Below are 27,987 nucleotides of genomic sequence, written 5' to 3'. Positions count from 1 at the left end.
CCAACACGACAGCACTGATGCAGCCTATGGACCAAGGCAACATCACCGCATTCAAGGCGTATTATCCACGCCGTACCATGGCCGAGCTGCTCAAGACTACAGACGGAGAAAATAAACCTACGATCTGAGAATATTAGCCCGGCTTCAACATTCTTCATGCAATTGACAACATTGGCAAGGCATGGGAAGAGGTTTCAGAAATTTGCCTGAATGGTGTGTGGCGTAAACTGTGGCCCGAGTGCATCAACAGTTTTACGGGATTTACGAACTTAGTCCCAGCAGTGAATAGGGATATCCTCAGCTTGGCTAGACAGGCAGGCTTTGATGAGCTGGAATCAGAGGATATTGGGGACGTCCTGGCATCCCATACAGAAGAGCTCACCAACGAAGAGCTCACAGTCCCATTGAAGACGACGACGATGAAGAACCTCAATGAACGCTGACCACCAAGAGGATGGCAGAAGCGTTCAACATGTTCCAACAAGCAATGCAAATGCTTGTAGATGATGACCCTAACAGAGAACGTAGCTCAAAGGTTCAACGCAGCATTGATAACAGTTTAGGTTGTTACACTGAGATCTATAAGGAGAAGAAGATGAGTAGCACCAAGCAGTCAACACTGGATTCATTTTTTCGTCGTAGGACAGCAGAAGGAGCTTCTTCACAACAGCCGGCAGCCGAGGAGGAGCAAACAACCACGGAGGAGAAGCAACCAGCAGCAGAGGAACCCCAGTCAGAGCCTGAGGAGGAGGAGGAGGCAGCTGCAGACTGTCAGTGACACACCACCCTCCTCCTCTCCTGCCCTCCTCCTCTCCCGCCTTCCTCCTCTCCCGCCCTCCTCCTCCACTTCCAACCTCCTCCTCCGCTACTGCCATCCTTCTCCTTCGCTCCACTACCCACCACACACTCGCTGTACCACCTCCACCCATCGGTGAGTGCCAATAAAAACTTAGTACAGTGGTCCCTCGGTTAACGAACGGTTCGATTAACGAAATTTCGGTTAACTAATTACCTCCCATATGGATCTTCAATTCGGTTAATGAACAAATCTTCGATTAACGAAATCCTTACGACAAATACGTTTTGTTGTGAGCATCAGCTGATCATCTGATGGGCTAGTCTGCCAATTCAGTAATCTGTTCTATGTTTACATTCGTTTCCAGTGGAGTAAATATGAAGAAAGTTGTGGTTTTTAATATTTTTGCATTTCTTATATTAAAATTATTAGTCATTTTAAAATTTAGTTAACATATTGATAATATATGCAGTACAGAGAACTATTTTTTTGTGTGCCTATCAGCCGGTTGACTCACCCACCAGGCGTCAGTTTGGCTTTGTTTACAGTGGAGTGAACATCGATTTTATTGGTGTCTTGAATATTTTTGCATCAAAGAAAAGCATACCAACATTGATTATTGCTTGGGGATAACTGAATGTCATACCAATAGCCATTTTTAATTGAACCAATTTTCCAGTAAACTGTGACTGGTATAAGATTTTCCTTCACCAAAACAGTGGTACATCCTTGGTCTCTAAGTACACTCACTTTATGTCCTTCCACACGGCCCACTGAAACAGTCAATTTACTTTCAGTTGCCAGTGCAGCCTTTTCTACATCACTTCTTTTACTATAAGCATCTCTTTTCTTAGCACCAAACTTGTAATAACAGTCTTTAGCAGTATGATTTATCCTGCCACACACAAAACATGTACGGCCAGAGCCATTCTTAAGAGTTTCTGTATTTTCTGTTACATCACTCTCTTTAACCTCCTTTACTTGTTTTCCTTTACTTCCCACACTTGACATTTCTTTACCTTGGCTTCTATGTGTTTCTATGTACAAGTCAGCTTGCTTTACTAACTGAGAAAACATTTGCATACCATGTTCTCTTAAGAAAAGTACAAGTCCCTTATCACAAGCGCTCAAAAATTGTTAAATTAAACTTAAATTAACAATGTTCTCCAAAAAAATTTTCACACTCAGCAAGCTCAATCTACTTTCTCAGAAAGTTCTTTAAGTGGTTGCCAAACTGTGAACCTGTTTCATTCTTAAAAAACTTACAATTAAGAAACTTAATCCTATAACCCTCTGCTGTACAATGAAAATTTCTGAGTAATGCATCTTTAACTTCGTCATAGTCCTTAGCCTCTGCTGATGACAAATGCTGATAAGTTTCCAGTGCCTTACTTTGCAATATAGAAGCCAAATTAACTGCCCATACATTCTTATTCCAGTTTGTACTTGTGGCTAATCTTTCAAACCTTAGTAAATATGCATCAATACAGTTTTATCTGTTTGTTCATTAAATACAGTACTGGCAACTTAGAGAATGAAGGTGTACAAACTGTGTCTTCCATACTCCTTCCCTGGTTATTGGCTGTGACTATACTAGCTTCTAGTTGCAACTTCTTTAATTCAAACTCTTGTCTAGCTTTTTATACTTTAATGTCTAGGTTAAGCTTTCTCTCTTCTCTCTCTCTTTTTCGTTCCTCTCTAGCAAACGTTTCCTTTTCTCAAATAAACTCCTTCATTTTCTCCCCTACTAATCCTATTCCCCTACCAAGCTGTATAATTTCTCTTAGGTCACTCATAGTGAAATTTCATAGATTTCAACTACAAAATGTACTATTCAATAGTAATAACTTGCCTTTGTTAACCATATGGCAAAAATCACCACGCCTCTTGACTACATTGCTCTAGTTAATGTTTACCATGTCCCTGTTCAGGCACCATTATTGTGAGTTTTTTTGAGTGTGTGACTTACTCACACACTAGATAGGACCATGGGACTTAAAATATGTGTAATAAAAAAAAAAAGCTGGAGATAAGGTGTGGTACCGTATGGATAAAGAAAAACCAAAGAAATTAAACATTAATTTACTATAAAACAGTTACAACTTACATGTACAAGTATAATCTTAGGGTGGTCAAAATTATACGGTGAAAATTTTAAAGTTGTCTGAACCAAGCAAGCACCTGGTGCCCTCGTTGCACTTCATGTACACTAGTGAAGCTTTGTATAAAATTTGAAGAAAATTGGACGACGTTTAGGGGAACCACAAAACGTTTAGTTATTTTAGTCCCATAAACATTGTAGTTCACCTCAGGGATGATTACAAGGAACTCATTGTCCTGTCATACACCTTCTTGGGGTAAATTCCAGAGGGAGGTGTGAAGATCAGAGCACCTGGGGCCTTCCACCAAGCCAGGTGGATGGCAAAGGCCATCTGTGCTCTTAGATCTTCCTCTTCAGAGAGCACTTCACCCTCATAGCTCACGTAATGTGGGACCCCTGAATATTGAGTTAAGGAACTGAAATTTTGCCTGAAGACATATTTGGGGTAAAGGTATTAGGGCGATGTGTGTATAAATTAAAATTCAAAATTTAACTTTTGGACCACCCTATACAGTATATAATATAAATTTGTATGTACACAGACAAGTAATTTTTACACTACAATGAGACTTAAACTACCGCTTGGTTCATTTGTTAGTTGGAGCTGTTCTGATTGCACATGCAGAAATCTTAGTTCACAGACTGATGTATTGTATCCGCTCTTTTCACTCTTGAATGCCATTAGTAACTGCTGAACAAATTAACAATTGTTGGAATGACACTGGGTGTATACCGTCGACATAACACGACGAGAAGCAGCTCCCATCCGGGCCACGACACCCGTCTCCAGGACAGCCACCTCTGCTGCAGCATACTCGTTAACTCTTAAGTAACATTGCCAGACAAAATACAGCGAGAACACCCTCCCTTCATACAAGATTATTGAGGGCGACCTGTGCTGCCTCAACATCAGGCTGCTGTGTGACTCATGCCAGCAACCCTCACACACCCCTCACTAACTTGAACTTAACCCAAAACACTAACTAAACCCAAATGAACCACCAACGAAGACTCAAAGTTGCTACTCGTCCTAACATTGGCGTATTGTAGGTCACTAATCCTGGTACAGTACACAGATGACAAGTGGCCCATTGATGGACCTCTTTGGTTAAACATGTATGGTTAAGTGGGGTCACGTAGAACTTGAAAAATTTTTGTCTACGTATTTACCTCTCAAAATATCAACTCATCTGCCAAGCAAATGCCGGGCACCTGGACATGAAAAATCACTTGCCTGGCTCCTAGTCAGGGCTGCTGAGGTCTGTTAATCTGCTTAGCCTGATATAAAATATCATCTTTTACATGTAAAAACTCACCATTATTCACATCCACAGTTAATTAGTATCAGTATTTTTAATGCCTCCTGTACAGTATTTTGTTTGACCACTACTTATGGTTTCTTTCAGAGGAGATTTGGCAGAATCTGCTTCTTATGAACATCTGTAATCTGCATCAACCAGTTGGAAGGTACCTTCAGTTTCGGCAGTACAGGTAGGTACATTGTCCACCTATTGGTTAGCTATTTGTCTCAGTATGCTTATCTTAATAATGAAACAAATTGGAAAAGGTAGAAGCTTCAATTAACTCCCTGACATACTAGGGTCATGTAATATCATCATACCATGACCTGTCATTGTGATTTCTCACACTTATTTTTGGGCTTCAATCAACAATAAGGATTGGGGTTCACACAGTGTCACCAAGCTCATTGATTAGGTGATCACAATTTATTTTATGATTATGGTACAAGTATCGTGAATGACTTTTTATCTATAGCTCCTGTTAATATCTTGTGACAAGGCCCATACTGTCATGCCTGAACACAGTAAAAGTTTTTGTCAAAACATGCAAAACATGTATTCTTCCAGCCTTATGTGGATCTCATAATGGATCTTCCAGCAAGATTGTCTTCACCACTCAAGATAGATTTTTATTATTATTATTATTTTTTTTTTTTACGGGGAATAGCCCACCCGGGCACAGGTCATCGACCTACAACGGGACCTAGGGGGCAAAAAAATAAGAGGAAAAATAAATTAAAAATAGAAGAGAAAAAGATTACTGGTATAATAATCTACACCACAAAGATGCTGGAAAACCAGCTTTTTTAATTGAGACAGACTTTAAGAGTATGGAAACACAGAAGACGTCAGAGCATTCCACAGTTTGGCTGTGTGAGTAAAGAAGGATGTACTATAATGGGTTATTCTAGTGTGACCGACATCCACAGAGAAACGGTGGGCACCGCGCGCAAGACGAGTGTTATGAGCCCATGGCCTTGCCGACGGTACACATGATGGCAAATCCACCGAACATTGCCCGTTAAAGTACCTGTAAAAGAGAGAGAGTGAAGCAACATTGCAGCAAAGAGAAAGGGAAGAGAGATTATTAATTAAAGGAGGGGAGTTAATAAGACAAAATGCCTTTGATTCCACCCTATCTAACAGTTGGACAGAAGAAGAGCCACCCCAGATATGAGAGCAGTACAGTACTTCAAGTTAGGATGAATGAAACCCATATAAACCTGAAGCAACTGCACAGGAATGAAGTAGCTACGGCATCTGTACAGCATTACCAGCTTTCGGGAGGCATCTTCAGCAGGGTGTGTGGATGTGTGGCTTCCATGATATTTTAGAGGAAATGGTGAGGCCTAGTATATCTATTTTAGAATTTGGCAGAATAATAGCATCCTGAAATGTGATTGGTGGGAGATCTTCTATTTTGGAAAGTGTAATTGATAACTACTGTGTTTTATTACTATTGAATTTAACCAAGTTTCTACCTTCCCATTCGGAGACTCTGCACAGATCCGCATTAAAAGAAGAAATGATATCAGCTCTAGAAATAGTCGTAGTGTGAAGTAAATCATTGATAAAAAGAAGGAATAGAGTAGGCGAAAGAAAAGAACCCTGTGGGACACCACTATTGGTAGAGAAGGAGCGAGAGATCGATCCCTCGACAACAACTAACATGGATCAGTTCTCAACGAAGCTAGAAATTAGAGAACAAAGTGGGGGAGAGAAACCATAAGAGGGAAGTTTAGGAAATAAAGACTTGTGCCATACCCTGGCAAATGCTTTGGAGATGTCGGGGGCCGCAACGAAAGTTCCCCATAATCCCTAAGAGAGGATGACCAAAGAATGGTGCAGTAGGAGAGCAGATTACCAGTAGATCTCGCCTGGCGAAAGCCGTACTGGTGATCCGACAAAAGAGAAAGGCGTTCAAGGTGACGGAGAAAATGAGAGTTTATGATAGTTTAAAAATTCTTAGAGAGGGATGAAGTTGGGGCGATAGTTAGAGGGATTGGAATGGTCACCCTTCTTCGGGATGGGCTGAACCGGGGCATGCTTCCAAGAAGAAGGAAAAGTTTGTGTTTTGAGGCAAAGGCGAAAGAGGCTAGCAAGCACAGGGGCCAGAGCTTCAGCAAACTCCCTCAGAACACGAGGCGGTATTCCTTCCGGTCCATGCACCTTACTCACATCCAACCTGGATAACACACCAGCAACCCTACGAGTGGAGTTTATAGGAAAGTACACAGGTTCAGTAGGAGGAGCAGGAGTAGGAGGGATAGAGTTGGAATCGTCTAAGGTGGAGTTAGAGGAGAATAAGGTGCAAAAGAGATTGACTTTATCAGGAGGAGAGTTGGCTATAGAGTTATCAGGTCAGAAGAGAGGAGGAAAAGAGGGACTGCACAAGTTATTACAGGTGTTTTTGGTTAAGGACCAGCAGGATTTACTAGAGGAAGAGTAAGCCAGGTCAGTGATTTTTCTTTTTATAAAATTCCGCTTGGCCCTACGAAGTTACCGAGTTGTAGGCAAATGCTCCTGTATACATTTCACATTCACTTCTAATGTACACAAAATATTGGGATATGACTGAGACTTTAACATTGATGAAAGGTAAGTGCTGTTTCATGAAGAGGCATTCCCACCAGCAAGACCACATTATGGTAATACTATACCAGTGTTCATAGTTTTAACTATTAGAACTTGAGAAATGTAATGTCTACATCAACCTCAGAAAAGTTTTGCTTGGGTGAGCAAATCCAGTTCTGTACAGTAAACTCTCGAATGTCCAACCGTCATAAGTCCTGATTTCAGATAGTCCAAACGCTTTCAGGGCAAGAAACATTTGTTCAAACCCTTAAATATTTATTGTTTGAAATTCCGGCTGCACGCGGTCATTTGAAATTCCCGGCAACAAGCAATCCCTTATCCTCTCTTCTCCTTCGGACACATGATTGAGCAGTTTATTCCCCCACTCTTAGAAGGGACTCGCACATACATTCAGCTACAGAAAATTCAAACAATGGTGATGGTAATCCAAGGGCGGATCCAGGGGGGGAGGGGGGGGGGGTTCGGAATCCTCCCTCCCCTTTTCACCAGAAAACTCCAATACTTTTTCTTTCATGCAGTCAATATTGCATTTTTGTATAGTAAAAAGTATTTACTGTTGACTTCAGAATATCTCCTAATATCAAGTGGGCCTCAAAATGATATTGGTCAGATTTAAAAAAATCTTATTGGTGAGCTCTGAGGTGACTCGAGAGGCTGATACGGGACCGGCAACATTTATGGATGACCCATCCATAGATGTTGCACATGTGGAGGGTTACATCTAGTGCGGGAGGGGCAGTGGCAACGTCTTTCTGGCAGTAGTGCTTGTCTGCCTCAATATGCAGTCGGGCCAACTCGAAAACTTTGACACCTTCTCGTGTGGTGCTACTCCAAGCGTTACGGTGTGAAGTGATCTTCTAAGGGGGTCATTTAGCACTCTTTAGGTTGTCTTAAGACTATTGTTATGCCTTTTCCATTGCCTGCCAGCATTAGGTGACTGTAAAGTAACTACTTTGGCAGTCTACTCTCATCCATGTGGGTAACATGGCCAGTCCAACGTATATGTTCATGGATAAAGCTCCTACAGTTGGTGTAAGTGAGAATACAGTACTAGCATTTATTCTCTTGTCTTCCCAGCGAACTCGGAGGATGGAACATAAACTTCTTTGGTGAAAATTTTTAAGTGCCTTGAAGTGCCTCATGTATGTGACCATGTCTCACTGCCATATAGCAGGGTGGGAAGGACCACTGATCAATACGTATACAGTAAACCCTCGAATATCCAGACCCGGTTAATCCGGATTTCGGAAGACTCGGACAAAAAATTTGGGGGTTCTGGGCTAAGAAGCCTCCCTAAGAAGCATTCCCAACACAGGGTGAAGGTAGTTTTAGCCTTAAAGTTTTTAACATATAAAATGTCACAGACTAAACTTAGCAGAATATAACTTGCATTGATGGAATCCTTGCAAGACAGCAAATAATTTGAATATAGACAATATATTTTGCACAAGAGATAAAAAATTTAGTCCTTTAGTGTACAGTAGTACACGGGGTAAAACGAGAAAGATCAACTTTTCCAAAAATAATTTTTTACCTTTATAAATGATAAAACAATAAAAAAGACATAAGAAAAACTATACAGTACTCTACATTGTCCCTCTATATTCTTCTGTGGTGCCTCAGTGACGAGACAAATAAGGGGAAAGTTTTTTTTTACTCGAGTGCTCGCTGTCACTACGCACTTTGGGGTCATTTTCCCGCTTGTCTTTGTGTCCGAGTTGGCCAATAATGCATTTATTTACTGATCATAATACAGGCATCCCCCGCGTTACGGAACTCCGGGTTGCAGAATTTTGCTCTTACGGAATTTGTAAATTATGACCAATAATTTCGCGATACGTCCCGTAAATTCGCCCTTATGGAAATTGGGGTAAATTTTAACAATTTAAAAAAAAAATCACTATAAAATTAAAAAAAAAAAAAAAAAAATTATAATTTGTTTGGTGTGGATTTCTTGGTGTTTGCTACCGCCAAGCGTGGCATCGTCATGAGGAGTCACTCCATTGTTTACGTCCAGTGTGTGCGCATGTTTCTCGCCCCAGCAGTTGGATTTCACTTTTACAAACATACAGTAAGTACAGTACAGTACAGTGCATTACCCTTATTCAAGATGACTGGAAAGAGGCCATCAAGTGGAAGTGACCGCAGTAGTCCAAAAAGAAGCCGCAAAGGCATTACATTGGATATTAAACTTGTTGTTTTAAGAAGGTATATCATAAATTATTTAATGTACTGTATTGTATGTGTTCATAAATGTTTATTTTCATTCATAAAAGTGCTTGAATTACTTTTTTGGGGCCAAAAAAAATTCCTTAGGAATGCATCTCCAGTTTTATAATGGAAGTCAATGGGAAAATAGGTTTCACATTAAGGAATTTCGCGATACGGTCAATTTTCCAGGGACGCAACCCTTCTGTAAAACGGGGGATGCATGTACTTATTTCCTATAAATAAATCATTTAGACTTTAATTTATTTGCATTACTCTTCATAAGAAGTTCTCAGCGACACACACACAGTTAGTCATCAGGCTTTATGTTTGGGAGAGCACGGTCATACAAATAATTATCGGAATAATAATTCCACTAATAAATACATTTCTAACATATTCATAGCATTATTATCTAATAATACTAAACTAAAATAAAACTGCACAACTTTTATCAATATTACTTTGACACAATATGATAAAATGGACTAAACAATGAAAATAAACAAACAAAAGAAGTTATTTATCAAGAAGCTTCCCTCTTACCTCATGTAAGAGGGCGGGAGATAAGAGGGCTATTTTTAGCTTGTCTTTGTGTCCGAAGTGGCCAATAATGCATACAAGGTATATTTACTGATCAAAATACTTATCTCCTATAAATAATTAATTTAAAATTTATTTTCTTGCATTATTTTTCAAAAAAGTGCTTGGCGACAGCAGTCTGTCGCCAGCTCTCTGGCTGTCTTTGTGTTTGGTATAACAAGTAATACATAAAATAAGAATAATTCCACAAATAAATACATTTATAACATAATCATAGCATTATTTTACAGTAAAACTAAACTACAATACAACTACACTACTTTTAGGAATATTACTTTGATACAACATGATAAAATGGACAAACAATGAAAATGAATCACACAAAGGAAGGTAATTATGTTCAGGAAGCTTCCCTGTGGCCGTGTGTGCCGTGACCGGCAAATAGTCACACGGGAACCTGATAACCTGCGCTGGGCATTTGAACAGTGGCGGGAAGAGGCGCTCTCTCTGGAACATCCCTCGGGGCCTAATGGTTAAGTACAAATTTTTCAACTCATATTTTTGGGTAGATATACATAACTTTCTTAATTTATTTTTACTTATTTACATGCACACACCATCCTAAATACATATTGTGATAAAACTAAAAGAAATAAATGTCCTAAGGGCAAACCTGTACTGTACACAAATGTACAAAATAATTACTAAAATTTTTATGCCTAGTGCAAACTATAGCACAGGGGTGGCCAACCTGTCGATCGCGATCGACTGGTCGATCGCAAGATCTCCTCTAGTTGATTGCATGGCAAAGTTAAACTTAATGATCCATCCTTCTTCAGCAGCCATGCAAAAATCCTCTTCAAATTTTACTCATAATCTTTGGGATGTTATATTTGTTTAGATTTTTTCCTGGGAATAGATTATCATTATGGATACATCAGAGCGATACATACAAAAAAACTTCGACTGTGCCATGCTGTGTGTGGCGAAACCTGATAGGAAGTGTTCGCGTTCATACGGGCCGGTGCTGGCTGGTTCCTGGTGAGGAAACTGATCAGCAAGTTGTCATCAGTTGTAGGCTAAGACTAGGCAGGTATTTGCTTTTATAAGTTTACAAATACACTTTAAACATTGTTTTAATCAATTTGGTGATGAAAAAGTCAACTCAATATTGAGGAGTCTTGTCAAAAGTAAAGAGAGAGGGAATCATATTTGGCAACCTTGCCCAGCAAGCCTACACACTTGTCACCAACAATGCAGTGATTTTCAGTCATCTGCAATACTTGGAAGTGTGAGGTGCTGTCTCTTGTTATGGAAAAGTCTTGGGTGATTACAAGAATTGCTGACTTTTTAGCTTAGCGACAGTTCTCGCCGCAACCCTAGAGTAGACAGAAGTGTCCACACGAGCCGATGGCAATTGCTTATAAAAAAAGTTAAGAACGTTACACTGTTACGTTAGTAATTCTCATATCCATGTAGGAAAAGTCATGGAAAAAAGTAATTCTCGTATTAACGTACGACTTAATCTTTTCCAAATACTTATACAGTAGGTTATTGGCCATCAACTGAACCAAAAATGAGTTCTGGACCAAGTACTAAAAATACCCAAATTTACCAATTTCACAGTGAATGGGAAGAAGACTATTTTTTTTTCGATGCTCTGAATGCGACGCTCAGCAATGCTACCTATGTATGTTAATTCCTAGCCAATTCGTCAGGCCAACATACAGGCAATTAAAATATATAATAATTACTTAATAAGTAATATTAGGAGGACACGTCGCTACCTGGCATTTAATTGCTATTTTGAAAGTCCCTCCCTCAAACCAGCCTCCATGCGCACTGTGAAACTCATCTCTTGCCTGGCGATTCAGCTATAAAAACACACGAAGGGAAGCTCCGTGAATTTGTGTTCTAATTGCTGAAATACTCACCTCTGCAAGGATATTATATACAGTATTTGTACTTAATAGCACAGTGATGAAGTAGAGTGACTTTTATTTTGTTATGTCTCTCTCAATTATTGTATTTGGGACATCTTCTTATACGACTTTGGGTCAGCATGGCGACCAAAACACATTTTCTTTGTGCGTCGTTTAGATTGTTGTGACTATTCCTTGCCTTTAAGTCACTCAGTGAATGTCGCTGCGCCCTCCCGGGCTCGTCTTCACTAAAAGAGAATACAAGTATGTGAATATATCTATTTATATATACTGTATACATATGTATATTGGTTACGATCTCTTTATCCCAATTATTCACGTGCTAATATGAATACAATGACTCTCTCTCTCCCTACTCTTATGTACGTTCACAAAACCTTTGGGCTTCCGCCCTTGGGTTTCTATTTGTTCTCAGCAAAAAGGCCAGAGTTGAGTTTGTCTCTTCATAACTTTGATGTTCTCAGTAGTGGGTTCAAGCGAACTTTAGCGAGGCTGCTAGATTTAGCGTTCCTTCCGGAATGTTGACCTTCCGGTCTTACTAGCAATCTAGAGTTATGTTGAAATGGACTTTACACCTTCTATGGGTTATATGAGACCAATTCAGGGTGGAATTCTCAACCCAATAAATATTGCTAGAGTAACAGTGAACTTTGCTGCCAATAGAGCGCTATGTTAGCGGATCAGCACTGTCAACCCTGCCGGGTGATAGTGCGCAAGTAGGAATTTTCCCTTAAGTGTTTACTTGGGGGATAATGTCTGTGCCCCTGATTGGCAACAAATAAAGATCTTGATGATCCCTCTCAATAAATGTTCTGAATGAAATTATTTTACAAAAACAAATTTAAATAAATAAGTTTCATTGAGCTAAGGGATACTTGATATAAGAGTCAGGAGACAGATACGAAATAGTGAGTTATTGTTTATATTGGTCATAGGAGTGACTTGTATAACACTAACTTACGAATAATATACAGTGAACCCTCACTTTACACGGTCAATTGAACCCACGGAGGCCCGCGTAAAACGAGAAACGCGTAAAGTGAACAACATAACATATAGGATTAAATGAAATAGAGACCGGCTGACCACCAAACTCCACTTTTTCCGACACAATACCTGTGTTCTAGTAAAAATAACATCTTAATTTTATGATGGTACATGCCTACAATTAATACTAAAGAGAAATAGAGAGACACAGTCGCCAAGTTAATGTCCATTCAAATAATGGACTCAACTCCCTCCCCCTCTTCTTACACTCGCTGGCTCTTCCCTCTCTGAGAAATGTTTGGGGGAAAACCACTAGATTTTAAGGTATAGTAATAAATAATACCTCAAACTAAAGTTAGGATAATATAATTGACATTGCTGGATTCCTTGTAAGACCAGGAATATTTTGAATATAAATGTCATATATTTTGCACAAAAGATAACATATTTACTCAGAGAAAACATTTTATCTAAAATTTGTATGTCTAATGCAAAATATATGATGTTCATATTCAAAATGATCATCAAATTGTAAGAATTCCAGCAATGTAAATTATATTCTGGCCCGGTAATTTGTATGAGTTTTATGAGCTAAAACAAATATCTTCAGTTAATAAAAAAAAAAATATTCTTACCGAAATGCTATCTGTCAATCAAAATACCCCACCTCCCCCCCTCAACCCACCTGCTCTCTGGGTCCCTCCCTCCCTCCCTACCCCTCACCCCCACCTTCCCTCCCTACCAGAGAAATGATTGGGTTATAACAGTATATTTACATTTTTAGTAATAAATAATACCTCAGACTAAAGTTAGGATAATATAATTGACATTGCTGGATTCCTTGCAAGACCAGGAATATTTTGAATATACACGTCATATATTTTGCACAAAAGATAACATATTTGCTCTGAGTAAACAAAATACTTGCATTAGATCTAAAATTTGTATGTCTAATGCAAAATTTATGATGCTTATATTCAAAATGATCATCAAATTGTAAGAATTCCAGCAATGTAAATTATATTCTGGCCGGATAATTTGTATGAATTTTATGAGCTAAATAAAAAAAATTATACTTCACCCGCGTATATGAGTAGATGCACCGCGTAAAGTGGGAATTCCGGTTCTGGCAGGGTACCGCGTAAATGTAGAAACGCGTAAAGTGAAACCGCGTAAAGCGAGGGTTCAATGTAACATTTATGAGCCATATTGATTAAGTTTGGGAGAAAATGCTTTCTCCCTTATTAATTATTATTATTACTTTGTGTTATAATGATATAATGTGACTCATAGTATCCTCCTAGTTCAGATGAGTGATGTTCCACTGGAGGATGAAGGTCAGGACTCCGGGCCTATGGATAATGGAGGAGACTATGGAACTGTCCCTGAGGAGATACTATTGAGTGCTGAGCTACAAGGACTAGAAAGTTCAGCTCAGGCACTACATTCAAGGAATTCTCTGTCAGTAGAGAATTTGAATTCAGTAGTAGTAGTTTCACCCAAGACCCAAGGGGGCCATACTACATGTAATTATAAAAAATGTAAAGCGACTTGGATTACTAAGATAGATCCTCATGTGGCTTGCATACTTCATGGCAGCTGTGTCTCAAATAACTTATTTTCACCAATGGATTGTGCAGTTTATGATCAAATTTTTCAATTTCATCAAACTACAGGTGATAAGAAAGATTTATTGCAATTTCAAATTAAAAATAGGTGGAATAAGGCCTTGGAGAGTAAATTTTTGAATATACAACAATGGAAAGATCCCAAGTTGGCAGAAAGTTTAGGATTACTGGTGTTAGGTAAAAGACTTAATCCCCACTTAGACAAGACTGCTCCTGGTAAGAAAAATAAGTTATTGGACCCTCCAGACTGTGAGGCAATAGGAAGTCCACAGAAACCTCTATCTACTCAATCTGATTTCAGTGGATTCCAGGATCAGGACGATGAGCCTGGTTCTAATCATAGTATTCAGTCTCTTGAGCAGGACGAACCTGTTGAGACTGATTTCATCCTATCCACATCTTGGTAACAACTTCCACCTGGGGCAAAAGTGTTGGTTGCTGCGAGTGGAAACAGGCTGCTGTCAACTGACACGCAGTTGCTGGATAATATTGAGTGTAAGGTTGATTCTAACAGGCCATGGATAACATTGGTAAGAGCTAAGTCTTCTTTGTTCACTAATCCATCTGAATCTGTGGATTCCTTATTCAAGATATTTTATGAAAATGTCTCTAAGCTTCCTGATATCTCAGCAACTACAAAGGGAGAGGAAGGACATGCAACTTTGGGTCATAATTCTTTGTTTTTGGAGGATGATACTACACTTTCTTGGCCTGATATTTGCCCAAAGATGATCTCTGAAATAGACGAAGTCTGGGCTAATTTATTGAAAGATTTAACATTCATTCCCGCTGACAGGAATGCTCACGAGTTTAGTTTTTTGAAGTTCCAATTTAATGACGAAAAGAGTTCCTTATATGAACTTTCCCAGTATTTGTCGGCTTCAAAATATGTTGATATAAGTTATGAAAAAAATTTGAAACCAGTTGCCCCTGCACTGCTGCTTGAAGAATTTAAAATTAGGAAATTGGCAGCAGATGTTTGGTCTGCAATTATGATGTGTCAGTTATTAACCAAGTTTGTGCTGGACTATGAAAAAATTCAGAAGTGGACAGATGTTTTGCTGCTGCTCTACAAGGAATCCCATATTCCCTGTACAACTCATTCTTAGATCATTTGTTGAAAGCCGTAAGACTGAAAGTCCAGCTAAGGAAACAAGCAACAAATAATGCTTCGAGTGGTAGTGCTTATTTGTTGATACGTTCTTCTCCTCTTTCTCCTGCTTTGTTTGGTGAGCAATAATTGATTAATTATAGATCATCTTTGGAGAATACTATTAATATTAATGTCCCCAGGAGTCCTCAGACCTTTCGGAAACCTAGGAGAGGAAGGTTTTACAGGGGAACAGGACCAGCTGCCCGGGTCAGTTATTAACCAAGGGGAAATTTTAGAGGAGGAAATAATCAAGGAATTAATAGAGTGGCCGTTTGTTCAGAAACGGAAGGAGACCATTTTCCACCTCAGCAACTTCTCCCTTCCAATGAAGCCAGACAACTGGGTCGTCTAGCTGGTTGGGAGAACAGATGGACTTCTTCCATATGGGCTTACAAAACAATCAAAGGGGGCCTCACATGGACTTGGTTGAGGCGCCCTCCCCTAGCATCCACAAAGAAGGGTAAAAAACCAACCCCATTACTTACAAAATTTGTAAGTCAACTACTAAACAGAGGTGTCATAGAACCGTTGCAGTCAGAGGAATGTTTCATGTCTCGCCTATTCCCAGTCCCCAAGAAAGGCAGCGACAAATTAAGATGGATTTTGGATCTTTCAATCCTAAACAAATTTATTCCCAAAAGAAGTTTCAAGATGCTCACTTACGACCATCTGAGGCATCTACTTCCGCCCTATGCTTGGATCTCAAAAGTGGATCTCGAAGATGCCTATTATCACGTTCCTGTTGCTCCCAGGTACAGAAAATTTCTGGTGTTCAAAGTAGGGGAATTAAGTTATCAATTCACAGTGATGCCATTCAGTCTGACAATTGCACCAAAAGTCTTTACAAAACTGGCACATATTCCTAGAAAGATCCTTGCAAAGGAGGGCATAAGAACCTTTGCTTATCTAGTAGGGTGTGTCAATTTAGGGGGTGAACTGGCTAAATTGAAAATCGAGTAATTTGGTAGCAATTTATTGTAGTCTTTAAGCATGCAAAACAATATTCTGGCATAAATTTTTTTTTATAATAAGTCCTACCTACATCAAATGGATTTTTAAATGTACATATTTGTGAATTTATAACATAACCAGCGTTTGCACACATGTTACTGTTTCAAGTTTCAAATTATTATATTTTATTATCCGTAGTCTATTTGAAAGTAACCAATGCCTTCATACTCTCTTTGCTTTGGTTTCTTGTCATCAGTAGTCTGCTTGCTATTTGTGCTTTGATGTAACCTTCTCGCCTCTCGTGGCTGTAAACATGGCCCGCTGCTTCTGTGACCATTTTCACACATCTCTCCACACTTTGAGTGTGGGAAGGCCACTTCGGCACCTGCATTGGAGTCTCTTTAAGGTTTCTCAATTCTTGGCTAGTTAGACTTGTTGTCAATGGTGGCTCTAAGACTTCCAAACTCAAGTCAACCAATTCTGACAATTTGGTGGCATTGACGTTTATTGGGGGAACTTTTCTTGAATGAAACGAACAGTCTCCCAACTGGTCGTCATCTATTAGCGTTCCTCTAATCTTTAGAATGACTTCTACAGCCTCGGTTCGGAGATTGGTACATTGACTGCAAAGCATTGCTTGCAAAACTGCTTCTGATCGAGCATACCAAGCGGACCTTCTTGCCACAGGTAACACGATGTCCCTCACTACCTTCCTCTGTGTTCTTACTAGCTGCAATTGAAACAAAAGGTGATTGGGCCCATCCACCCACATAGGATTAAGTTTCACACTAAACCACTGGGGAAGATAAACTCCAATAATAAATTCAACAATTAACCTCAAATTCTTCAGCACTTTGCCCTTCAATTCGTGTTTGGAAATCCAAATCCTGCAGAAACGAAGAGCTGTAGTTAACCAACGGCTGTGACTGACAGGTCCAATCTCCAAGAGAGCCAATGACTGAGGCACTTCTCCTGATCTTATTGCTTGGGCAATACGATAAGCATAGGATTGATCTGTGCTGAGATCTTTGATGACTCCTTCAGACAACGCCGGAAGGGGAGGGCCAACTTCGACCTTTGGAAAGGTTGTATTTATTTCTAGTTGTGTTGCTTCATCTAGCATGATGCCAAGGGGACCTGACCACTTGTTGTTGCTCTTTGTAGGACCATCAAGTTCCTGGATGAGATGACGAAGAGGTAGCTCGCCTGTATGTAAATCACATACAATCCAAACAAGTCTTCTTCCTAGTTTTTTCTCTAAATGCGTCATTACACCCCCCTGCCATCCGGTGTTCACTGCAGTTGAATCTCCACCAACAGCCTGCAGTGAACTGCCAAGTCCTCTCTCCTGAACCCAACATAAAATATGATCAGCAATGACCTCTGCATGTTTCTTCCCTTCTACTTCAGTTTCGGGAGCAAAGTGAAACAAAAACCGACCACCAGGCTCAGAACAGACAGAGTAGTGTTCTTCTTTGATGAGACCTGGAAACTTTCTGTTCACTCCCTCTACTTCTAGCAAAACTTTTGTGTCATCTATTCTTCCATCAAACAAAAGACAGGAGAGCCCTCCCTCGCTTAAATCTTTTTCATGCTGATCAGATATTTCCTTCATTATTTTTTCTTGTGCTCTTCTAATTTTATTATGATCTATCACCAAAGATACATCCTCTCGGCTGATGAGGCCTGCATCTATCCAAGCGGCAGTTGCAATTTCTGCAGCCTCACGAAGTCCAGCATGGTGGCGAATACTAGCTAAAGCAATGTTTGAAATATTTCTTGTGTTGTATTTCATTTTCTTTGGTAAAGGTTCAGATGGCTCTTTGGAACTATCATCTGATGTTGCTTCCTGTTCATCAGAAGAACTATCAAAGAAGTGATAAACATCTTGACACAGCTCTTCCTCTCTTTGGATGGCTTCTTCACTCTTCATTTTCTTCTTTTGTTCCCTCTCTCGGATTTGTTCTCTCTTCTTGGCATTAGCAATCTGCTTCTTTGTTTCTGAATAATCTATTGAACCCATTTGCATACTTCCTTGGCCTTCTGCCTTTGTCCTCTGTGCCTTTATAAATTCAAGCTCTAAAACAGGGATCTTCTTTTCACGAGGACAACCACAATCAATGTGGGAATTATTTTCTCTCTTACCTGAGTGAGAACAGTTGGATTCAGAACATAATTGTATGGAGCACTTGCAGGTCAAAATGTCAAACAGAGTATCAAGTGTGTGCAGAAATTCATTTTTCCTGGCCAAGTTTCCTTTACCAAGTGATGTTTCAACTGCTTTGTGCCATAATTTCGTTAGTTTTAGCTCAATAGTTCGACACTGATTAATCACAGGTGGTTTGAATAGTGCATTAGCTTTTGTCCATTGATGCAGAAGAGGGACTATCATGTCATTTATGAGTTCTTTATCTGTATAGTTCCTTCTGTCCTTTGCATTTTTTTCTCGAAGGAGTAACCCTAATCTTAGCATGTCTCTCACTGTTGGAAGTTCTGATACAGGAAGCTCCTTCCCTTTACCAACTAGCAGGCTCAAGTGGGTTGACAACTGACTTCTTGTCTTCAATTTTGACATCTTCACACTATCTGACAAATAGAAAAATATTTCAATGTTTCATAATTCAATTGTTGTTTCAAAAAATATCAATTTGTTTATCAAAAATGCTGTAACAGAAATAACATAATAATTTCTTAGAACATAATGTTTTATACAATGATATAAGTAACTGCGACAATCAATATGCCCTACTTACAATAATTAAAATGTAGAATTCGTCTGGTAGAGTAGGTGCAAGTGCAATGAGAGCAAACCACCGTCTATGATATCTAGAAGGAGAGTGAGCCGGGCGCCTTATCCTCACGCTTGGTACAAGTCAAAACAAGAATTAAACTGTCCCACACGGAGAGCCTGTTCATGTTCATGTTCTGACATGCATATTGTACACAAGCTATAGAACCATAAAATACTCCATAATCCATATGCTTACATGAGATTAGTTAATATCAAGTGAATAATTCTAATCAAGTCTCATTAATTTGTTGAAATACTGATATTTGAAACTTTAAGGTATAATTGATGTAGGTGAGGGTTATTTCAATTCATTTTTGTTTGCTAATCTCAAGTTTAGACATAAAGAGGCACAATATTTTGACTACCAAATTTGATTTTTAACATGTTGACAAAATTGACACACCCTATTATCTAGACGATTGGCTGATAATGGGAACCTCTTTCAAAGATTGTCAAAGGGCGACCCAACGCACACTAGTACTATTTCAAAACCTTGGTTTAAAGATAAACCAGGTAAAATCAAACTTAATACCATATCAAAAGTTGGATTGGTTAGGCCTCCACTGGGATACAAATCAGCAGTCAGTCGGTTTACCAGGAACAAAAGTAACAGATTTGATAAACAAAGTAGAAGCCTTTTGTGTAAAGCACAAGGTTTCTTGGCACGATTGGGAAAAACTTCTGGGTCTTTTGAATTTTGTCACAATAGTGGTTCCATTGGGAAAGTTAAGGAAAAAGCAACTATCTCATCTGGGCTCGAAGTTGCTTCGTAGAAACAGAAAAGTTGCTTCTTCTCTCTGTATTCATAAAGAATCATCTGTTATGGTGGACAAACTGGGACAATCTAATCGGTCCCTCTCCCTGGGTTCCGCCTCAAACAGGTTTGGTCGTTTGTACGGATGCATCCAAAATAGGATGGGGGATACCATTCTTCAAAAGGGGAATTCAATCAAGGAAGGTGGAGCAACTTCCTTTGGGTCAAATACATAAATATAAAAGAATTAGCAGTGGTCCTATTCTTTTTGTCGGCAAACCCAAATTTACAAAATATGACGATCCTGTTTGCCATGGACAACAAAACGACAGTCTTTTGTCTAGATAATCAAGGGTCAACAAGGTCTTGGCCCCTTCTACAACTATCAGAAAAATTTTTCAGTATTTGTACAACACAAACACTTTACCTCAAACCAACTTATATGCCGGGAGTACAAAACAATTGGGCAGATGCGCTGTCCCGTCTCCGGCCAGTATCGACAGAAACATAATGGTCCCTAAAGGTATCAGAGAGTTTAGTGAAGAAGTTTGGAACTCCAAAGATAGATCTTTTTACCTCCCTAAAAAATCACAAGATGCCACTTTATGCATCTCTGGAGAGGTCGAATCTTTTAGGAAATGCCCTCCTCTTAGATTGGAACCTTTGGAATTCAATCTATCTGTTCCCACCTGTGAAAATATTGCCCAAAGTGGTTCACAAACTCAGATCCTTCCGAGGCAAAGTCCTCTTAATTGCACCATATTGGATCCTACAACCTTGGTGCCTGGATCTACTGGACTGGTGCCTGAATCCTCTACAATTGCAACAAGAATGTCTAGACCAGGTACTACATTCTCAGTTCGAGATATCCTTGGCACTTCACGCTTGGAGTTTCTCAAAAAAAGTTTAAATGGGTTGTTGGGTAATTCCAATACAGTCAACCCTCGCTTTACGCGGTTAATGTAACCCACAGGGTACCGCGGAAAGTGAGAAACATGTAAAGTGAATAACATAACATAAGGGATTAAATGAAATAGTGACCAGCTGACCCCCAAACTCCACATTTTCCAACACAGTACCTATGTTCTAGTAAAAATAACATCTTAATTTTTTGATGGTACATGCACACAATTAATACTTAAGAGAAATAGAGAAATACAGTCGCCAAGTTAATGTCCATTCAAATAATGGACTCAACTCCCTCCCCCTCTTCTCACACTACACTTGCTGGCTCTTCCCTCTCTGAGAAATTTTGGGGGGAAATCCAGGTATAGTAATAAATAATACCTCAAACTAAAGTTAGGATAATATAATTTACATTGCTGGATTCCTTGTAAGACCAGGAATATTTTGAATATAAATGTCATATATTTTGCACAAAAGATAACATATTTACTCAGAGAAAACATTTTATCTAAAATTTGTATGTCTAATGCAAAATATATGATGTTCATATTCAAAATGATCATCAAATTGTAAGAATTCCAGCAATGTAAATTATATTCTGGCCGGGTAATTTGTATGAATTTTATGAGCTAAAACAAATATCTTCAGTTAATAAAAAAAAAAATATTCTTCACTACACTATCTGTCAATCAAAGTACCCCACCTTGCCTCCCCCCCTCTTCCAAGCCCCAGATGGTCAGTCAGTCCCAACCCTCCCCCCCATCCCCCACCAACCCTCCCTTCAAGAGAAAGGTTGGGTGAAAAAACTAGATTTTAACATTTAGTATTAAATAATACCTCAGATTAAAGTTAGGATAATATAATTGACATTGCTGGATTCCTTGTAAGACCAGGAATATTTTGAATATAAATGTCATATATTTTGCACAAAAGATAACATATTTACTCAGAGTAAACATTATATCTAAAATTTGTATGTCTAATGCAAAATATATGATGTTTATATTCAAAATGATCATCAAATTGTAAGAATTCCAGCAATGTAAATTATATTCTGGCCGGGTAATTTGTATGAATTTTATGAGCTAAAACAAATATCTTCAGTTAATAAAAAAAAAAATATTCTTCACACCGTGACCAAGTGCCAGGTGGTCGGTCGCCGGTCCCTCCCTCCCTCCCACCCCCCACCAACCCTCCCTACCAGATGAATGTGTGGGAATACCAGACTGTTTACCTTTTTAGTAATAAATAATAAATCAGACTAAAGTTAGGATAATATAATTGACATTGCTGGATTCCTTGTAAGACCAGGAATATTTTGAATATAAATGTCATATATTTTGCACAAAAGATAACATATTTACTCAGAGTAAACATTATATCTAAAATTTGTATGTCTTATGCAAAATCTATGATGTTTATATTCAAAATGATCATCAAATTGTAAGAATTCCAGCAATGTAAATTATATTCTGGCTGGATAATTTGTATGAATTTTATGAGCTAAATAAAAAAATTATACTTCACCCGCGTAAAGGGGTACACCCACCGCGGAATGTGAGCATCCTGGGTTCTGGCAGGGCACCGTGTAAACGTGGAAACGCGGAATGTGGGACCGCGTAAAGTGAGGGTTGACTGTATAGCTAATCAAGTATTAGCAGATCATAGACCCCAAACTTCTATTCAATATGAGAAAGCTTGGAATCTTTTTGAACAATTTTTCAAGTTAACAACTCCGGATTCATTATCGGAAACAGTTTTATTAGAATTTTTAGAATTTCTATTCAGAGTTAAAGGCCTTCAAGGATCGACAATTGCATCTTATAAATCAGCTTTGGTTGACCCTCTGGCTTGGGGTTTTAATATTACCTTGAACCCAAGGCTTTATCAAATGCTAAGATCGTCCTTTTTCATTCAGAGACCTCCTCGACCCAAGAGAATCCTGCCTTGGTCTCTGGAAAAAGTTACTAATCTTCTTATGGGGCCTAATTACAATATAAACTGAACAGGGATAAATTACTCCCGAAGGCAGCTTTCGTTCTAGCTATAGCAACGGGTATGAGAATAAGTGAACTGATTTCAATTTCCAATAATCCATCATTATTGGTATTTTCTGACGAGGATGTTATCCTTTTTCCTACGGAGATCATAAGAAAAAATGAAAGGGAAGGTTTCCAAGCTCAACCTATTAGGATATAACGTCTAATGGATGAAATTAGGGTTCCTCACATATTGTGTCCAGCTAAAAATCTTCAGGAATGGTTAACCAGATTCCCTAATAGAGGCCCTTATGTTTTCTCATCAAGAGATGGTAAGAAATTACTATCTCCTAGTCAATTGACAAAATCCTTATCTCAATTAGTGAATCAAGCAGACCCTGGCAAGAAATTTTTGGCACTTGACACTAGGAAATATGCAGGGTCTGTGGCCTTTCTGCGGCATACGAGTCTCAGTCAGATCAAGGAAATGGGCTTTTGGAGACCTTCAAAAACTTTCAAAGACAGCTATCTTCATCTACCTCTGAGAGATGCTTCAAATGTGGTGGTGCTGGGTTCCCCTCCCCCATCTATTCAAAATCCACTACCAGGATCTTCTTCCTCATTAGAATAAAGTGAGTACCGTATATCTCGGCTTATAAGACGGAATTTGAACATTAAAAAAATCTGCCCAAAGTTAGGGGGTCGTCTAAACCACCAAGTATAAAATTCTTACCTCTTAAATATTGTGGTTTAGTGTGTCAAGAGTGGTGATGGAAACATCGTAAGCCACTCACAAGGTCTTGCCACTAATTATTTTATACTGAAACTTACGTTTGGCAAGCTGGATTCAATTAAGATTACCGGTATATTAAAATAATAAAAATGTATTATAAACCTGTCTAACATACCGTAAAAGAGCATTATACCCCTGTAATAAACACAGCTATCATCACACACCCCTCCCCACGCCCCCCCCATTTGCCAGTGAGGAGACAAGAAAGGGAAAGTGACCGCGAGATTGGGCTATTTTTTGCCATGGAGGTGGTCAGTAATGCATATCGGTATATTTACTGATAATAATACTTATCTCCTATAAATAATTAATTTAAAATATATTTTTTAACAAGGAATATTCAGTAAATGACTGCATTAATTCTTGAAACTACTGACAGTTAAATACAGACGCTTAAGTGACGTCACTAGTGTTTACACTACACCAGCTGGCAACATTTGATGCCATTACTTGAAGTGAATTGGCCTTATTTTAAGTAACTAACCATAAATAAATACAAAAAGTAAAAAAAAGATCAAAAGTGAGAAATAATATACTGTATGTATGTTGTGTTGTCAAAGTTAGAGGAACAATTCAAGCTGCAATTGTGTGTATATGAGGCAGAAAGTCAGGTCAGCGCTGAACCTGGGACTTGGTCACAATTTTCGTGATGCCATATGGCAGCAGGGTCTACCATTAGACAACACATTATGCTTCCAATATCTTCCCAGGCGGTAGTATCTACCTGTTTGGTAGCTGCCTACTACCTACACAATTTTTAGTAATATTACTTTGATACATGATAAATTAGACAATGAAAAAAAACATCAAATTTAATTACCAAGATGCTTCCCATTGGCAGCTGTAAGAAGAGGGGGAGATGGGCTATTTTTATCCCGTCTTTGTGTCTGAAGTGGCCAGTAATACCATATATTTACTGATCATAATACTTATCTCCTATAAATAATTAATTTAAATTTTATTTTTTACATAGAATATTCAGTAAATGACTTTTAAATAAATAAACAAATAATTCGGTAAATCTATTTCAAGTAAATGGAAATAAGCAAACAAATGTTATTTACCACCACCCTTCCCTCTGGCTCAGGGTGAGATGGAGGGGAGATAAAGAAGGCTATTTATAGCCCGTCTTTGTGTCTGAAGTGACCAGTACCCTAGCCTAATGCACCATAAATAATTCATTTAACATTTATTTTTTGTACATATATATATATATATATATATATATATATATATATATATATATATATATATATATATATATATATATATATATATATATATATATATATATATATATATATATATATATACAGTCAACCCTCACTTTAAGTGGTCCCACATTCCGCATTTCCACGTTTACGCAGTGCCCTGCCAGAACCCAGGATGCTCACATTCCGCGGTGGGTGTACCCCTTTACACGGTGAAGTATAATTTTTTTATTTAGCTCATAAAATTCATACAAATTTTCCGGCCAGAATATAATTTACATTGCTGGAATTCTTACAATTTGATGATCATTTTGAATATAAACATCATAGATTTTGCATTAGACATACAAATTTTAGATATAATGTTTACTCTTGAGTAAATATGTTATCTTTTGTGCAAAATATATGATATTTGTATTCAAAATATTCCTGGTCTTACAAGGAATCCAGCAATGTCAATTATATTATCCTAACTTTAGTCTGATTTATTATTTATTACTAAAAAGGTAAACAGTCTGGTATTCCCACACATTTATCTAGTAGGGACGTTGGTGGGGGGTGGGAGGGAGGGACCGGCGACCGACCATCTGTTACCTTGTGAAGAATATTTTTTTTTTTATTAACTGAAGATTTTTATTTTAGCTCATAAAATTCATACAAATTACCCGGCCAGAATATAATTTACATTGCTGGAATTCTTACAATTTGATGATCATTTTGAATATAAACATCATATATTTTGCATTAGACATACAAATTTTAGATAAAATGTTTTCTCTGAGTAAATATGTTATTTTTTGTGCAAAATATATGACATTTATATTCAAAATATTCCTGGTCTTACAAGGAATCCAGCAATGTCAATTATATTATCCTAACTTTAATCTGAGGTATTATTTAATACAAAATGTTAAAATTTATTTTTTTCACCCACTCTTTCTCTTGAAGGGAGGATTGGTGGAGGGGAGGGTTGGGACTGACCGCGCGGTTGGAAGAGGGGGGGAGGCAAGGTGGGGTACTTTGATTGACAGATAGTGTCGTGAAGAATATTTTTTTTTTTATTAACTGAAGATATTTGTTTTAGCTCATAAAATTCATACAAATTACCCGGCCAGAATATAATTTACATTGCTGGAATTCTTATAATTTCATGATCATTTTGAATATAAACATCATATATTTTGCATTAGACATACAAATTTTAGATAAAATGTTTTCTCTGAGTAAATATGTTATCTTTTGTGCAAAATATATGACATTTATATTCAAAATATTCCTGGTCTTACAAGGAATCCAGCAATGTCAATTGTACTATCCTAACTTTAGGGTGCTTTGATGTGTACCTGCCGGTTGTATCGCTGTGTCCTTTTTCTCCATTTCTACTTCCGTTGGGGTGTCAGCCACCACAGAGGTTTGAGGTCTCGAATCACTGCTGCTTGGTTCACAGGCTGCGAACCTTCCCTGTTTCGACCTTTGTTTCTCGACTCGTTCCTCCTGCTTTCTCTTCTTAGCGGCAAAAATCTTATCGTTACCACTCATGAACGCTTTTCTTTCTCCGCGTTGGTCTTGATAGAAGGCGATGTGATGTCTTGTTGTTTGTCGGCCGGTGTAAGCAGCCGGTTCTTCTCGATGTCCTCTACGGCGTCCGGTGCTCCGATGTCCCACAACAGGTCAATTTGAGACTTGAAGTTTTCAACCTTGTCCTTTGCAGCCCTGTCCCGACTTTTTTGTAGACTTCTCCAGTGCTCCCATAACCTTGTCAGCTTCTCCCGGCACCCCCTCTCTGAGATAGTCTTGATGCGAGCTAAATTCCAGAACGTGAGTACGTTTCTCACTGTTTCTTTAAACGTCTCCTGTCTGTCACCAGATTCATTCACTGTGTGAAAGAAGAACTTCAGGACTTGACGCATCGTCGGGAGTTTACTGCGTCTAATTGACGATGCTGGCTGGCCTACTAGATAGATTTCAGTGGCAGAACGGGTAGTGGATGATGTTGGCCTGACAGTCCCCTTAGCATTCTCCTCCGACTGCGACTCACTCTCTTCCATGATTGTATGTATATAAAAAGATGAACTCTGTAAGAAAAAAACGTTTTGTAATAAAACAAAATAGGCAAACAAAATAGGGTCACATAAGAGCAATTTAATCACCTGTAGAAAATACAACATAAATAGATAACCATAAATTTACTGCCACACTATATAGCAGATTTGAGTAAATTATAAAATAACACCACAGTACCAACAACAACAACACAACACATGTCAAAACACTGTAAAGAAGCGCAGGGTTTTAAAGCTGCCAATGTGAACCTAGTGAATTTATAACTCCGTTAACGCAGGTAGGCTACAGCCTTTGACCTGACTTAGAAGGTCAAATAAGAGGTGCATGCAATCGAATTAGGTGTCAATGGAAAGCTGAATAGCTGCTCTAGCCAGCCATTAGGGTTAAGTAGTGAAAAGCAGCGCGATTGCTGATCTATAAGAGAAAAAGCTTGAGTTTTGACGTTTTTTCGCAAAAATTCATTTTTTATATTTGGATTCGCGACCCCTAGAACATGTTGGATTTCATTAATTCTGGCACCAATGAATTCAGGAGTAACAAAATAATGGGAAAAAACACCCCCACCCACAATTTTAAAAAAGTGTGAAAAAATGAGCAACCCTAATGTACAGTACAGGTTTGTTCCATGGTAAAATTTTTTGAACAACGAAAGAAAGCGAAAGTCATTGCTTTTTCATGAGTTTATCCCACTTTCCACTGTAATACGTACGTCATTTCAGCAAAAATATTACATTTCCATATTTATTTCTGAGAATATATTCATTCAGTCACAGTTAAGGTAAAATATACTTGTGATGTAATATTTTAATGAAAATACCCGGTATTTAGAAATACGGTATCGTAGTTTTCTTTTGTTTCAAATTTAATTAACAAAGATTGATGTTTCAAATGTAATGAACAAAAATTTATGTACAGTACAAGTATCTATAAATAAACTTTAAAAAATGAATACTTTATGTTTTACATCGTCCTGTGCATACCATGCATTTGGCTACTTTGGGCTTGTTATGATGACGCAAGAGATCTGCCCTGGCAACTGTACCGACACTCATAACTGGTGGTGCGTTGGTGCGTTGTTTCCATTGTTTACTGGTAGTTACTGGTAAATATTTTTCAACCTAATGAAACTATTACCCGTTTTGAGGTCGATCCCCAATTTTTTGCCAAATAATTTGTTCTTAAAAACTTGAACTACACACAGGTATATATGGTAAATAAGGACATGGGGAGCCAGGGTTTTTTTAGGGGGGGGGGTGGGCAGCAAAAGTACACGTATTTTTAAC

The 27,987-nt window shown here is 38.4% G+C and overlaps 1 protein-coding gene across 2 annotated transcripts in view; it reads left to right on the top strand.

Annotated features, from left to right (window-relative positions):
• LOC121855054 (NIF3-like protein 1) overlaps nt 1–27,987 on the top strand; it is a 228,135-nt gene that overhangs the window by 86,912 nt on the left and 113,236 nt on the right. For both annotated transcript variants that reach the window (XM_042349998.1, XM_042349914.1), the window contains one exon: nt 4,304–4,388. In XM_042349998.1, the coding sequence (XP_042205932.1) occupies nt 4,330–4,388 (59 nt within the window). In that variant the 5' untranslated portion in view covers nt 4,304–4,329. The remainder of the gene's footprint in view (nt 1–4,303; nt 4,389–27,987) is intronic.

The sequence above is a fragment of the Homarus americanus genome, unplaced genomic scaffold (assembly GCF_018991925.1).
Source record: "Homarus americanus isolate GMGI-L3 unplaced genomic scaffold, GMGI_Hamer_2.0 scaffold51859, whole genome shotgun sequence".
In the NCBI taxonomy this organism is placed as follows: domain Eukaryota; kingdom Metazoa; phylum Arthropoda; class Malacostraca; order Decapoda; family Nephropidae; genus Homarus; species Homarus americanus.
The sequence above is the reverse complement of the archived record's forward strand: the minus strand, read 5'-3'. Positions and strand labels throughout refer to the sequence as shown.